The 16,028-nt window shown below is 41.7% G+C and overlaps 3 protein-coding genes across 10 annotated transcripts in view; 2 read left to right on the forward strand and 1 right to left on the reverse strand.

The window, feature by feature from the left end:
- Window positions 1-404: 404 nt before the first annotated feature.
- Window positions 405-15,900, reverse strand: Taf5 (TATA-box binding protein associated factor 5). 4 transcript variants are annotated; one of them, XM_022803332.2, is made up of 8 exons: window positions 15,765-15,900; window positions 11,467-12,443; window positions 6,959-7,239; window positions 6,359-6,695; window positions 5,948-6,233; window positions 5,471-5,702; window positions 4,865-5,082; window positions 405-4,628 (listed from the first exon to the last, which is right to left on the reverse strand). In XM_022803332.2, exons 1-8 carry the CDS (start codon window positions 15,775-15,777, stop codon window positions 4,099-4,101), a joined length of 2,874 nt encoding a protein of 957 aa, XP_022659067.1. In that variant the 5' UTR covers window positions 15,778-15,900; the 3' UTR covers window positions 405-4,098. The 4 variants fall into 4 exon arrangements, with proteins under 4 accessions (XP_022659067.1, XP_022659066.1, XP_022659065.1 ...); XM_022803331.2 differs by lacking the exon at window positions 15,765-15,900 and adding an exon at window positions 15,307-15,728; XM_022803330.2 differs by lacking the exon at window positions 15,765-15,900 and adding an exon at window positions 14,541-15,208.
- LOC111249450 (mitochondrial ornithine transporter 1) lies at window positions 7,716-11,157 on the forward strand. 5 transcript variants are annotated; one of them, XM_086988661.1, is made up of 5 exons: window positions 7,716-7,983; window positions 8,527-8,926; window positions 9,295-9,688; window positions 9,973-10,510; window positions 10,600-11,157. In XM_086988661.1, the coding sequence occupies exons 3-5, from the start codon at window positions 9,542-9,544 to the stop codon at window positions 10,848-10,850; spliced, it is 936 nt and encodes a 311-aa protein (XP_086844787.1). In that variant the 5' UTR covers window positions 7,716-7,983; window positions 8,527-8,926; window positions 9,295-9,541; the 3' UTR covers window positions 10,851-11,157. The 5 variants fall into 5 exon arrangements, with proteins under 5 accessions (XP_086844787.1, XP_022659068.1, XP_022659070.1 ...); XM_022803333.2 differs by having other exon boundaries at window positions 8,527-9,688; XM_022803335.2 differs by lacking the exon at window positions 8,527-8,926.
- The window catches only part of LOC111249305 (uncharacterized), a 94,473-nt gene continuing 91,765 nt past the window's right edge, over window positions 13,321-16,028 (forward strand). Inside the window, exon 1 of the mRNA XM_086988660.1 lies at window positions 13,321-13,339. The gene's annotated coding sequence lies outside the window, so the exon portion shown is untranslated. The remainder of the gene's footprint in view (window positions 13,340-16,028) is intronic.

Below are 16,028 nucleotides of genomic sequence, written 5' to 3' on the forward strand. Positions count from 1 at the left end.
TATATATATATATATATATATATATATGCAGAGATGATGTGGTTTGTTGTCTGGTGTAATTGTTCATTTTTTTTTTTTACAGAATAATGAAAATGGTGTAACCTTTCTCGTTTTCACCGCCTTATCTTATTTGCTTTTTGCGCCACAGGTCTCTCTCTCTCTCTCTCTCTATATATATATATTTTCAGTATATGTACTGTGACGATCTGCGTCGCTGTGGTATCCGTTAGAGAAAGTGCTCAGTCTTACACAATAGAGCCAACACGAAAGATACTTCTTTCGGATTAGATAATAATTTTACTTAATCTAATCTTACATATTCCATGCTTTTTCATATCCTTTCCTTCTGTTTTTCGCTTTGCTTGCCACTGGTGGTCGTCCCCTTCATCATAAAAGAAACACTATTACTTCTAATACGTACATATATTTAGTACTATTTCCACCATTTATGCTCGTGATCATAATGTGTATATATATTTATGTATATATTCTGTACAGCGGAAGAGCAGCGTTATCACCGGTATGGCCAACTGACTGATTTTTTAAAGACACTACATGCTATTACAATAATAATAAGAGATTAGTTATAGTTATATGCCATGATGTATTTTCCCTTGCCAGCCAGTTATCAATCAATTGATTAAAGAACTATATCATCAATCCATTAAGCATGTACAAAATCATATCAGCATGTTATTCAATTCGGCTCAGGAGAATCGAAATTTCGGTTATTTCTAAGATTTCTAAGTTTTGACACGTTTTTGATATCACGGGTTATAGGTCTCCAACGATTGTACGATTGGTCTTTAAGGACTAAGTTCATGTAGTTAAAAAGATTTCGAGACAGAACTCTCGCAAGGAATCCTAGATATACGGAACTTATATACGCCGGATAGTAGAAATCTAAGTGGGGATTTTCAAGCTTTTTTTTGAACGTATATTAATGTACAAAGGCAAATGGTGTTGAATATAGAAAACGATGAAGTACGTTACTAGTCCAAAGTTCCGGACGTTTCAAGTTAGTGTACAATTTACAATCCTGTGGAGAACGTTAACCCATAATTCGTAATTTGAATTGCTCATAATAATAGGACACACATACAAATGCGCATTTAACATAATAATTAAACTAAGTTTAGCATTCATGTGAATATCCTGCACATAGCTTCACGAATTTGTGATCTATGAATAAATGATGATAGTAATTACTCTAATGCTGATAGTCCTTCGTGACAGTGCATCGTAAGCAAGTTGATTAAGAAAGATAAAACGGATTACTTAATTTAGAGGGAAGGAGACTTATCGGATGCATTCAACGTACGCAAACAATCAGTCATTCTGAGTCTCACTGGGGAGGCTGTATTTATTCTTACACAACCGCTATAGTGTGTGGAACGATTTCTGAAAAAATGATTAATAACTCCTTATGAAAGGCAGCTCAAATCCAACGCAGAAATAAATAACAATTCGTTACGTCCCACGCCATATTTTGGATATAATTTCAAAATTTACTAGTTTAGCAGAACATGTTGCTAGCAGCATATACAAGTACTACCTGAACTTGAGCGAAACTTTTAGAGTCATTTTCGGCGACCATTAACTAGCCTAAAAAATAACATTACATATCTCGTAACAATACGGCATCGGTAGACTTTTAGTAGATGATTTTAGGACCATCACAATGACAATGCAAATATAAATTACACGAGGTAATAACTACGCTCAAGTGAAAAACGTGAGTGAACGAAAAATCATTTTGGGGTTGTTCCACTAACAGATGATGGACGCATTGATGAATGTCTAGCCAATACCAATAGTGAAACGACCAACATAGTAATACATCTACATGACATAGGAGATAGCATACGAAAAGCCAGTTATGCAATGAACTGTTTTGTTTTAATTACTACAGCCTAGCCAGCTGACCAGACCGACCTCATTTTCGTCTTCTATCATTCCCTATTTTGCTGCTACGACAGCTGTGGCAGCAGCAGCAACAATTCAACAATTGCTATTAATAATAATTCATATGTCACTCGCGGTGAACCTAGTGAATAGAGGTAATAGTTACTCTATGGTTGATTCACTGGTGTCCACGTCATCATTCGCTTGCAATTAGTGACGATTAACGCAACTGCTTGTTAACATGCCTTGTTGATGTTTGCTTTTTTGCTTTGCCGCGATAAACTGATAAACTGTGTTTGTAAACCCCCCTCCCACATGTTTTTATTTTTCCAGTGGCATCGTCATAACCATTTGATTTTGTCCATAGCCAATGTGTGTCGCCCGTAGATGTCACATGCCGCTCCAGATACGACTAACTACGGTACGGACTCTTTTCCTTTCAGTGAAGCATCATTGTAATGATCTAATAATAATAATTATTATTATTATAACTAGCTCGGTGACATACATTGATAGTAGATTGTTATTTGTTTTCTTTTATATCATTCATCATATACAAATATACAAGAGGGTGATGGAGCAGCGCAAAAACGCATGGGCCTGAGCCCCTCTGTTCGGTTCAACTGGGCGAGATCTGAACGGGTCGTTAGCCGGGCGTTAACATATTCGAGCGCTACTCCAGCTGGGGATGCACAGTTGCACACTGCGCATACAGCACATATTAGCCATATATGCCGACATGTTAATAATAATCATTATAATATAGAGGCAGCAGAGACAAAGTACAGCTGTCCAACGCTTCGGCTATTCGCGAGCCACCAGCAATTTGCCCTAGATGTCTCACAGAAACAGACACTTATCGCAGGAAGCCATTCACAAAACAACTATCATTATACTATACAACTAAGCGCGCATTCACACAAAACCGCATACAACTTCGGCCAACGAATGCGGCGGACAGGCTGCAGAACTCTGAAGACGAGCGTCCTACTTCTTTTCGGTTTTTTCCCCGTGTTCGTAATGTCCACGGTTTACTCAGTTCTGTTGCTATCTTTCTCTTGTTGACTCGTCACAGCTGTATCTATTCTCCTCTGGACGCAGGACTGACTCGCTAACGCCTTCATGGATCAATGTTTTTATGATTCTCAGGATTTCGCTGTTTTGCAATTTAGCAGTTGTGGTCGTGCATTTTCGACATTTCTACAGAGGCACACACACACACATGTCCACGTCAATTAGTGCTTTAGCTTTTCTGCTCCGTGGCTTCTGTTTCTGTTATTTTGCTCTCCCATATATATGACACACACACATACACACGCACCAGAGCGGATCAGAGCGTGCACACGCCAACCGGTGTTGCTAATATCCCTCTCTTCATCAACTCTTAATAATTTACAATACACACCCCCACACACACACACACACGCATCTATATATATATATATATATATATATATATATATATATATATATAGTAAAACTAGTGTCTTCCATGCATTATATCGTTTCATGTTCCATTTTTCGCTTGCATTCCTTAGTGTTATCTCTATCTAGTTGGCCCTCCATCGCCTACTTCAACTTCTTTTTGCCCTCCTTTATGTTCCTAATCGCCACCTTATTGTTATGCTTTTCCTGACTTGGCCGCGCTTGTCCTCTAAAGACGTCACTCGACAAAAACGAAATGTTTGCATGTTTCACTTCATTTCAGTGCTTTACAGTGTCGTCAGCTATTTCAAGGACATAGGGTCGGATTCACAAGCATCTAAAAATCATTCCTCGCAAGATCCGAGGAGAATCCTGCTAGCTACTTGGACCTTCGACAGTGTTCGTCGACATATTCGCCGTACTGCCCTGCCAGGGTTGGCTTAACGGCTCTTATTTTTCTCTTTCTATCTTTCCATTTTCGAATTTTCTGTACAAACAGCGGCCTGTGATTGGATTGTAGGTGGTACTCCTCTCGTGAGAAACACGAGTGCACGACTACGAGGACTAACTGTACATGCGCATCTACATCATACGGGACCCGTTGAAAAACATTCCAAATAAGCCCCATGAAGTCGTTACATTTCACCATGGTGGAGCCAACCGTTCATCAAAATTATATCGCCGGCAGAATGTATCACGGGCGTGTTGTATCGGCATATTGGCTGTGTGGGGTCTTCATCAAAAAGACGCCATTCGAGCAGTGATCCGTCAAACGGGCGAGCCGGCCGCCATCAACACGTTTCTTCTCGTGAAGTGCAGAGCCAAAACCGACGTGCTCTTAGTGGGGTAAGTGGATAGTAGGAGACCGTCATGGGCACCGTCCGTTGCAACCCGGACATTCGGCGAGTTGGATGCTACCTCGTCGAGATCAAATTCGCTCATTAGTTTCGTAAAATCCCAAAGCTTGACGGCGCAGTCCATTCCGCCCGACGTCAGTATGGTGCCCTCTCGGGAGAATGTCAGCCGATGTATCGTGTCCGTGTGGCTCCAGAGATCGGCAAGTAGGTGAGCAGTGGCCACATCCCAGACGAGAATACGACCCCCACCACCAGCCGAGCACAGAAAGCGACCGCAGGAGGAAAAGGCCAACGCATAGATTGTTGACTTATGACCCGTCATATGTCGGACACAGGCGCCGCTTAACACATCCCATAGCCGAACAGAACGATCCGTAGAGCCTGTCGCTACGTAGTTGGAATTGGGATGAAATTGCACACAATCCACATCCGCATAATGACCTATTGAAAAAAATGAGAAACTCCGATTAGTGTCAAACTCATTAATGTATATGAGTTTCTATGGTTTGCGGACCATAGTACGCGACTGCCTTATATTACAATATACACAAACCAAAATAATTACCATGAACCATGTGTGACCAATCTAGAACAACATCCCATATAAGGCGAAGCAGTAGTTTTAAGCTGCCAGTTTCGTGTATGGCGAAGGGCTCTCTGCCCTTTGCACAACTTACCCGCAAACACTCGTAAAGGTTGATACGAGTCTGTGGCCCATAATCGCGCCGTCCGATCGTGCCCACATGACACGAAGTAGTAGCCAACAGGAGCAAACTGAACTGCCCAAACAGGAAACACATGACCTTTGTATGATACAACGTTGCTCCAAGTCAGCAGAGACCACAATCGAATCGTACCGTCTTCCGAACCAGACAAGAGGAACTGTTTATCTGGACTGAGAATCAAAGACGGAATGAAAATTTTCATGTTATGTTAACATGAAAATGTTAATAAAATAAATATAATAAATATAATAAAATAAAAATAAAATGTTAACGAAAAAAAAAAACTATGTTAAAGTCGATTTCAAAGGATCAATTATAGTTGCATCACGTTACAGCAAGTAAGTAAATCCGAATAGGTAATCATATAATATTAGTAATCACTTGTAACGCGGCTAACAATAACGCGGCTGTTAGTACAGACAAGCATCAGGAGAGGCATCGTACTGAAAGTTCTGGCATCTGTTGAGTATTTCTATTTCGTGTTCAAATTTTGCATTCCTTTATGTATGCCATTTCTCGTTGATTTATCTATAATTAAATGCAAATTTTTAGACCTACCTAAAGCTAAGAGAGGTAACGGGTCCCTGATGTCCAACCAATACTTTGGAATCAGCTGAGCTTCTTTCATCCATCATTCGGTACAGGACGTCGTCTGCTTCGCGATCAATTGTTTCTAATTCTCCTGCGCTCTTCATTGCCTTTAGTTTAACGGGGGTTACTGAGAACACTTTTATTCTGCTATCTTGAAGGCCAATGCCCATCATGGTCGCTTCGTCGTTGATTTCCACCGCTGGAAATAGTTGAACAATAAAAATAGACGACAGGTAAGAAAAATAGTATCAGACAGAAAAATAGGCTCGATACCAAGACAATCTAGATAAAGGATATCTAGACATGACCATGAGTCGTCGACAGAAATATTACGCTTCCTCTCATTTGTGATATACTAGCTAAACTGTAAATTCATAAACTGAGTTTTAAAAAACTTCAGCTTCCATAGAACACTTTCTTACATTCACAATAACCCCAACTAACCGGTAGCTTGTAGGTGGCTATTGATGAGCGTGTAGAAGCAGATGCTAGGCAAATTTCCTGCACCCAGTCGTATTCTCTTGGCCGCTTCCTTCAACGCATTTAATCGGTCGAGTTTGTCGGCGTCGCGCAGCTCAGGAAGTGGTATCCGATTCGATGGAGGTGCGTTTGGATCAGCTCGCGTCTTTTTTGACAAGCCTGAGTCTTTCTTTGCTTTCTTTTTTTTCGGCTTCCCGTCACCATCCTCGCCCCCGGCATCATCTTCTTCCTCAACGATAATTGTTGGCTCCTAAGTTGGATAAAAAAAAAATTTATTTGGGTTAGCCTTCGATCTATACTGTACCGTACGCACCCATAACTTGAATTGCAGGGCGGTTATGTAATGGCTAAGATAAGTTTCATAAATAAACTTACCTTTGGAAGGCCATAGTAAACCTTGGCCTTGTTCAGCTGCTTACTGGCTTCGCCCATGGTACTTCCACTAACCGCGTCGACCTGTTGTCGGCTCCTAGCAATGCCTTCGTAGACATCTACATAGATGTTTTCCTGAACGATGTTCTGAATTGCTGCATTTTTCTTATCCTGAAGGAAACGTTTGAGTGCATTGTATGTGTCTCGATACATGCGTACCGTGTACTGACCAGATCGGAAATTTTGCATCAATTGTGATTCAGCCATTTGGTCTTTTCGATGTACGAACATCAGTTGTCGAATATCTTCCTGGAAGTACTCCTCTTGCAAGGGGCCGAACCTGTACAGACATCATCACAATTGCTAGATATAGATCTGTTCTATGGATTTCGTCAGGATAGTACTTGAAAGATGCTGCGAAAGAAATAAAAGCTGCTGGAGCAAGGTAGTCAAACGTCAAGCACGGATTGAATAGCTCAATTTATCTGTAAAAATCAATGTTTTTTCGGCATCACTTCATTAACTAACTTCTTACTAACGCATCAAATTTGTATACATGCATTTTTAGTCTTTGCGGTGATTTAGAAAATTATAGGTTCATACCTCTCAATAAAGGCGTCCGCCTGTTTGCGGTGTCCGTTATGGACAAGTTCAAGGTACATGTGCACGAAGCACGGGTAAAGAATAGCCGCCAGTTCATGCCGGTACGAGTCCAGCGACGTCTCAACAAACGAACGCAACGCCGCATATGATCCTTCGACAGCATCAGGGTCGCCTTCTGCGCCTGCACGACCACTTAATCCCCCCGCAGTGCCTTCATCGCGTTCACTTTCTGCTACGCCCCCAGACACCTTTGACTCACGTTTTAAAATTTTTTCTGTTTCCTACATATTTGAAAAATATATATGCACCAAAAATAAATGTCAAACAGAATTAGACCAAAATTCCTCCTCACTGCATATTTATTGTAGTTTAGCTGAACAAAAAGCCTGAATCATTGTCCTACTCTGTTTGGAAATGTAATATAAGTAAAAAGTAATGGAACAATGACCTTGTGGACGTGTCAACTCTTATCTATTGTAACGTACTGGAATCTTTCAAGCCTAGCCCACTTGTTAAACCAAGAACTTTTACGGGCCAAGTTTCTTAAAATATATAGGTGATTTGTATATACGACTATTACAAAAGAGCACATGATAATAATGGTATCAGTGACGAGCAGTTAATACTTTAATAAGCCGATACAAGTTTGGATTAGTTTTAGAGCAGGTTTAAAATTTCCGCCAACCACCTTATGGCCAACCAGGCAACCAATCTGAAATCATAAACAGACAGCCTGAGATCACAAGCACCATTCACAACATTCGAATGTCCTGTGATGGAACGAAACCTACTGGAACACCTAAAGGCGGTCAAACATTATTTATGAAGCACAAAGATCAGCTCGATTTATAGATTACATTATACACGTATATATAGTCGTTTAAACGAAAGACGAAAGGTAACATCCATCAATACTAATATCAACAAAAACAGTACTTTTACATACTGTGGCGTGTTCTCCTAAGTAATATGTTTACAATACACATAATGAGGTGCCTTAACTTGAACCCAATCTTTTCTTAGATGTAAGTATGGATAGTTAGCTCTGTAGACTTCTCTATATACGGTTTGAAAAAATTGCGGTGCTTCGCTATGACATGATTCAACAGTGTAATGTCTAATTAAGTTTTCAATCACATACAGCATAGACGTTTACCTATGAGACAAATGAGTGAATCCTTTCAGATTATTAGTGTTGTAATTGTATTCATAGACTTACAAAATGCCAAATAATGGAAAACTAATCATGTATGCTGAAAAGCATTACTCATCAATCCACCTTGTCCTTTCGATCAAGCTGGGGCCGTTGTATACACGCAATCCCGGTAAAAATATCTTCATTTTATATTGCCTTAACATTGTTTATCAGTTTGTTGCCCGTCATCCGTCGCCAAAATTACTCGAGATGAGGCCTATTGGAATCAATTCAATCTGTTGCATATTTAACTCTATAGCTGTTTTCCTTTCACTCCATATTTTGCCTTATACAAAATGGGCAGTACCACTTTTGGCATTATGTATTATCACTTATCGTCCTGTTTTTCTTTCGCTTTCCCTTTACCGCTCAGAGTTCACTGTTTAACGAAGCCAAAATCGACGATAACGACGGGTAGGGCTCTTTTTTTCAAAAGCAAGGCAAAGCTGGATGAGTGCGAAGAGAGTATGCGCATTCGGATAACCCTACACCATTATCTCTCTAGTCGTATAAAAAGCAGCGACGGCTGCCAACGCTTTTGCGTTCTAGCACAAACACAACAGGATCGGTCGTAATAACGAAATATTGCCGTTACGGAGAGTGAAACAAGCTACACACATACAAGCAACGTTAACGGGTAGAAAAGAACGTACGGAGCACGGGACAATGGATAACCTTGCTTTTGGGACTAAACCAGCTCGAACGCGAAGCTTACCACGAAAGACTACATTGTGCACGTGGCGAGAAAAGCAACATGCTTTGAAGTACCGATGGTGAATCTCTCTGGAGCAATCATATGTGTTATGTTAGATTAAGCCCTAGTTCTAACACTGATAAACCTAGAAATAAGCTGATATTAAGCGCATAAGCGGAAAAACACGAGTCAAAATTGTAAAGAGAAGCGAACGGAGATAACTGGTTTTCCGACGAATTCAGTTTTGTGTGTATGTGTGATCTCTCTGGATGATTTATGGGGTTCTTGATCGAGCATTTACAAGTGTGGGCTTTTTGATCAGTTTCAATCAATAAAGTGCCTTCTCTTTTAGCAACTACGTCAACTTATAACTGATCAATTTAACCTACCAAAAACGTCACAGATTACATGTGCCCAAATATTTTGAACTATTGCTATCATTTCAAGCGTTATTAAGCCGTGAAGGATCACCGACGGTATTGCGTGTACAATCCAGAACATTAACCAGATTCGTCGCGTTAGGAGCATTACAAATCGCTAGTCAACAAAAAAAGAACGTGCGTACCACTAACGATCTGAGGATTGTCTCAAACCTTAACTTACGAGACCAGTGTCCGAGTACTTGGATAAATCCGCCGTCTACGTTTCCATATAACCCCACCCTTTGTGGTTGTAATCTTTGTGGTAAGTTCTCATGGCACACCCTACGCCATCAGACCCTCCCAATGGCAACACTCTTAGTCCCTACTACCAAGTGGTTTCAGCCGCAATCGACCTGGTAGCAGGCACAGCAGGTGGGACAGCTAACGTGCTCGTCGGACAACCACTGGACACGGTCAAGGCAAGTAGTTAAGCGGATTACCGACGAAGGCCGTTTGGACTGCTTCTGGAACAAATCTTTGTTTCGGGCTAAAGCCAGCCAGTATATATTGACGTATATACTGGCAAGAACTACGAATAATAACACGGAAACAAATTCACATGTTCTGCAAGTAAGCCATTTGTTGATATTCTTTTTTTCACTTCCGATAGGTACCGCCAGGTCTTTTTTTATTTACATAAGCCATGTCTACCTCTCATCAGACTGGTTCGAATTCTTTGGCTTTTTTTGGTTTCCGCTTTTAGGTGAAGATGCAAGCATTTCCGAAACTGTACCCGTCAACAATCCAATGTTTCGCTAAGACGCTACAACAAGATGGCGTGTTTCGTGGTCTATATGCTGGCACTCTGCCTGCTCTAGTTGCAAATGTGGCAGAAAATTCTGTACTTTTTTGTGCCTACGGAGTGTGTCAGCAGTTCGTACAAAAGATTGTCAACAAGCCTAAAGCGACAGACCTTTCTCCGCTGGAGAATGCCTCCGCAGGTTTCTTCGCTGCTTTTTTTTCCTCGGTTACATTATGTCCAACCGAATTGGTTAAATGTCGTCTTCAAGCTATGCGAGAATCGAGTCAGACTACGGGAATTTCAGCCTTTCAGCTAACAAAAAACATCTGGCATCAAGACGGCCTACCAGGATTCTTCGTAGGACTTACGCCAACGTTCGCTAGAGAAATGCCCGGTTATTTTTTTTTCTTTGGAGGTTATGAACTAACGAGGACATTTTTAGCGCCAAAAGGCGAAACAAAAGATGACATTGGACCAGTGAAAACCATCATTGCAGGAGGTACGGCATAGAACCACTAATACATAAATTAGATAGAAACACTAAGAGGGCACTATGATGACATCACTAATTTATGTAAATAATTCCAGGTGTCGGTGGTACATGTTTGTGGGTATCGATCTTTCCCGCGGATGTGATTAAATCACGCATGCAAATCTCTCACGAGGCGAAACTAGGCGCGTTCGGGGTAATGAAAAACCTTATTCACCGGGAGGGACTGTTGGCTTTATACAATGGTCTAATTCCTACCGTCTTAAGGACTTTCCCTTCTACGGGCGCACTCTTTCTTGCGTACGAATATACCCGCAAAACCCTAAATTCTGTATTTTTAGATCGCTAGAGATAACGAGGCCTACCCTATATCTCACCTGACACACAAAACGTTTGGTGATACAAAAAACATGGGTTCGTCACACGCGCAACGCAATTACTTAAAATCATTAGAAAAGCATTATTCATTACCTAATGATGGATGGCCAAGGGCCAATAGTATTGATAACTTCTGTATTCTATATTATTATATAATGGCAAAAATAGAACATGAATTTCATTTGAAAATGTTACATTTTAGCGATGAACTGTTAAATCAAAAAAGCACAACATTGTTCGGCCAAATACTCTATAATAAAAACAATACGTAGTACGAAGCGCAACATTTTTTTATGAAGAAGCATTCGCCGAAAATCAACCCGATTAGTTTTTCTCAAAAAAATAATATATAATAATTATTATCATTATAAAACTATTTGCTAGCAGAGACCTGAACAGTTTAGCGCAAAATCTTACGTGTTACCGAAGATTTCAATCTACATGTAGTAAACATGCACGACTATCCAAATCTAAGATCGACGAAAGTACTAATCTAGTCATCTGTTGTAACTTCTTTTAATATACAACTTCCTTACTTGTGATCGTACAGTTATTCATAAATTCAATAGGGGAAAATGATGACCTACCTGTAAGTTGTGTTTCCGTAGGTACTCGAGAACTGCCTGCAGTGAGAGCTGATCGCTTGCCTCTTTACCTATCTGCTTGCCATGTAAAGGCTGTTTCTCCCCATTAACCACAACTGCCTCATTTGATGATTTCGTGGGCGTGCCTGCATTGGTTGTTGTCTTTGCCTTTTCAGTTTCCGCGCTGCTCGATATGATGGCTATTGACGTTGTTGGTGTTGGCACCGTTGTTGACGCTGAGACTATTGTTGTGGCTGCTATTGACGAGGTCCCCGATGTCTTTATTTTTTGACCCGATAGTTCAGGGACATCACCATTCGTCGGCGTCTGCGATGATGCAGTGCTTTCTGTCAATTGAATTTCCTTCTGATTTTCTTCTAACTTTGGTCTAACTGTACATGGCCCATTGATGTTGCTTAACGTTGTACCATTCTCTACAACCGCCGAAACAAGTGATGCCCCACCGTTATTGTCGCCACTTAATCGCCGTAAGCACTCTTGTTTGATCACAGTATCGACGAGGCTATGCATAGCTTCACTCGACGCAAGAGTATCAGGTGATTCGGTTTTGACATGAGTCTCGGCAGCGATCGAACCAGTTGGACGGCCTTCACTGCCTGCACCACCGTTGCCAGCAACTGTTGACTGCCCAGATTTTGCTTCCCCATTGGGTAGAGACGGGTCACTCGACTGAAGAGCTTGAGAACCCGATGATTCGGGTGAACCTTCGCTAACGGAGTCATGAGGGCTTCCACCAGAGGAGTGACCGTTTGAGAGGCCGCCTCCAGTGGAGCTAACATTTGCGGTCGCAAGTGTCGTTGCTGCCGTTGCTGTGGTTGTAGGTTGTTGCTGTTGCGCATTTGTTGTGTAACTATTATTACTGACTGCTCTGCTTATGTTGCCTGTGTGGTAGCCATCTCGTGCTGTTCCCTCCCCACATGCTGGAGACGTGCTGACGGCATCGTCAGCGACCGGAGCGCCTAAAGGAAGTCAACGAAAATAAGTGCAGAGACAGGTTAAAGCAAAGATTACGTAAAAGCGAGGATGGATTAATAAAGAGGAAAAAATAAGTAGCTAGGAAAATGAGTACATGGAGCTTAATGTTGAAAAAAAGGAAGAAGAAGAAATTTGATGATAGTTAAGTATATTTGATTACAAACTAACCCGATTTTTCAAGAACAGTGTAACAATACCTTATATCGTGCTATATACACTAACACTACACAGTATATTAATTCACGCATGTTTGCTACAATAACTTTTAAAGTTAAAGAACGAAAGAAAGAAGAAGTTATAACATTTACAGTGCATACCAGTGCACTTTCAGCTGCGCTTGTTTCACGACCGTTTGGCTAATATACAAAAACGAAGTTATAACCGCATGGTATAAATGATCTTCGATAAAAGCCATATAGCTCAAACAAACGGCCTATCTATATATAACTTAATAACTGATTCCATATAATGTCTCGCTCCTCTATGAATTATCTATAGATTTTGCTTAAACGCAGACCAATGATGTGGGTGCTTGCTAAATTAAGTAACGAAATGAGAAGTTAACGTCAGAACACTGCACAGTTTTTCAAATCTCGCACACATGAAATGATACGATACGATCATTCCTTGTTACACTTGAAAAAAAGTTCACCTGGACAAAGAACACTGCCATATGCACAAGAGGCAAGTCGAGATTAAGCAGAGCAGGTTGAGGATGCCCCTTAGATCAAGAAGTGAAATCTAAATGGAGTTTATAAGACGACAATCTCCAGCAACAAGTATAATGTGGTAAACTATACCGCTCATTACGTCTGGTCTGATCTACCCCGCTTCGTCATTAAGTCAGACAGAGAAGCGCACTAAGTACGCCAGGAGAACGGTTAGTGGAAGTGGCTGCACACTTGTATCTGTGACGGCAGAGTCTTTCGTTCTTTTCTTTCACGAACATGGCGACCGACTGCCACCTTTCTTTTGTTCTGTATCTGTTTGACAACCAAAGATACACTCGGCGCATACTGGAGCTACGTTTTTCAACTGCGCTCTCAACCGATTGCACCGTTTGTCGATCCACTGATCCGTCGCAATGATATACGACTGTTTAGAAACGTGGATAGCATACATTCATATATAGGCACGTACTCAGACATAAACGGGCGTGTTTGCAGTAGGCGCCGGGTCATCAGAAGGCAGAAACAAGCCGGTCAAGCGACAAGACAAGCACGTCGCTTTAACGTGACGACAGTGTCGCTTTTCATTACATGCTTAATGGTAACAATGTCATTAAGAAACGATTGTCTTTGTTTTTTGCCAGTGTCCTGCACACTGCACAGTAATAGTGACATTGTGCATGTGTGCGTCAACCTGTGTGTTACTGCAGCTGATATTGCCAAAGTTCCCCATACTGTCTCCGTCAGAGACTTACCTTCCTCCCTTTATCATAAAAATTCGAGGCTGTATAATCGTTGTTGGTCCATAGTTCTATTACCTGCTTACAAGTAACAACAGAAGGACGGCCGACAAGTTTAGTTACCAAGGTAGCGCGCTAATGGACTGCTGATAGATACTTGTGTGCGGATGCCAGCCAGTAGTAACAGCACGTAATTACTAAGACGCAATTAATGAAATACACACATTTACGAAATGATAGAGCACACATAGATGTAGGCACATTTACTTCGGGCGAGAAGATTTAGAAAGACGATAGATGCAGTTGACATCGAGTGAATTGATATTATACGCTTGAGTTAAAGAAATGTGCCGTGTGTTCAACCCGCTCTACCAGACACCATGTTGTGCAGATGTGATGGCATTAAGCACAAAACATACTATTATTATTCCCGTAATCGTCATAGTTTCAACTCAGAGCTACTCATCAAGTGCGGTGAACGCTCTCGCGATTGCTTGTTTTGTCAGTAACGCTAATGCTGACACATATTTGGATATTGAACAAAAACAACGATATACGTCCTTCGTATTGCATGTGCCCTCCAAGCTCTTTGGCTGGGGGCCCCCTTCGTTTATATAAAGGTAGCGCGGAACTCGTCGCACACTTTAAGCTGTTAAGCTTCTTTTTGTACTACCCTTTTTTCTTCTTGTGTTTTCGATACACAAACGCACAATGACCGACAAAACAGGCGCAAAACGGTGGAACCACATTCACTGTTCACAATCACTAATTCAGCACAAACTACTCCATTCAACCAGAAAAATGACAGAAGCACAGATTTTCATCATTGGCGCTAGCACACTTCGCTCAGTATCTTTACAGCAGGTCATCAGCAATAGGGAGCTTTGTCATTACAGCTCTATAACTAGTCCTTATATTATGATTCGGATATATCGTTCCCACCCCCTGCTAAGGCTATAACACGAACCAATCCGACGTGACAGCATGAACGACCAGCGTTAAAACGTTAACATGGCCTACACTTACCCCGCCGCCGTTGACACACACACACACCGCAAGCAGTAAAGCCGTACGAGACTCATTGTGTCTATTACAAAATGGAGAGGGCGGGCTTCAGGCGTGAAGTGGGAAGCGACTAACGAGATTCGTACCATTACGACAAGGTAGCCTCATATGATAACATAGTATATACGTAAGTACATGTTATTTAAATATACCACGGTGCTGCGATGCAATGTTTCTTTTGTGTCGTTTGAGTGATCGAAAAGGTACGAAACATCATTCGGAGGACAGCGCTGTGATATCTATGTAAATGCCTTACGAACTATTATATAATAGATATATCTCAATGCACTCTGAATAGGGACAAACTGATGACCGATGAGATCAGTCTGAACGATTTATATATTACCACAGACACAACTAGATCCTATTTTTACCGAGGTTGCTTCCTGGTATTTTGGTCATGGCGAACTATTGAGAAGACTAGCGTTTAGCTAGCCTAGCACTTTGATCACGACAAGACCGGAGCCGGCCCGCTATGAAACTAGTAGCGAACGACCAGGCAAATGGGTCAAAACGAGCTCGTATACAGACACCCATAGACGTACATCAGACACACAATGAGAAGCCAGTTGTGGCGCCAGAACGGATGCGCTATCAATGCACGCGGTATGTCGACAACGTGCCACCTGCATACGTGCTCATTGGTCGCTTTCCAGGTCGTGGAGACCGCTGTGAACTTCCACGGGTGCCACTTTTGGCTAAAAATTGTCGAAATGTCGATTCCTGCGGGGCTAATGTTTCTCGGTTTCGTTGTGGGTAAAATCGATCACATCTGAATGATAAAGGCGTCGGAATCGTTGAATCGAGCATCTCGCCCACAGGCGAAACTCACCTTCGGTCGACATGGCGCCCGGGAGAAGGCTCGGCGGCGCCAACACAAAATATAGAAACGAAAATGCCAAAAAAACGCGTCAAGAATTACGGACAAAACACCATTCGAACAACTGGCCAGTTTGTTTATTCCATGGCTGCTGCTGTGATCTTGCCTGATAGAGGGCGCACACGTCGCCGGTAGCGTGCGAAGGCGCGCCAAATTCAAATAAGTTGAGAGGACAGGGCGACAGTAGCTTGGCGGGAGAGGGCACTGGGGATAGAT

The sequence above is a fragment of the Varroa destructor genome, unplaced genomic scaffold, assembly GCF_002443255.2.
Source record: "Varroa destructor unplaced genomic scaffold, Vdes_3.0 BEIS01000004.1, whole genome shotgun sequence".
In the NCBI taxonomy this organism is placed as follows: Eukaryota; Metazoa; Arthropoda; class Arachnida; order Mesostigmata; family Varroidae; genus Varroa; species Varroa destructor.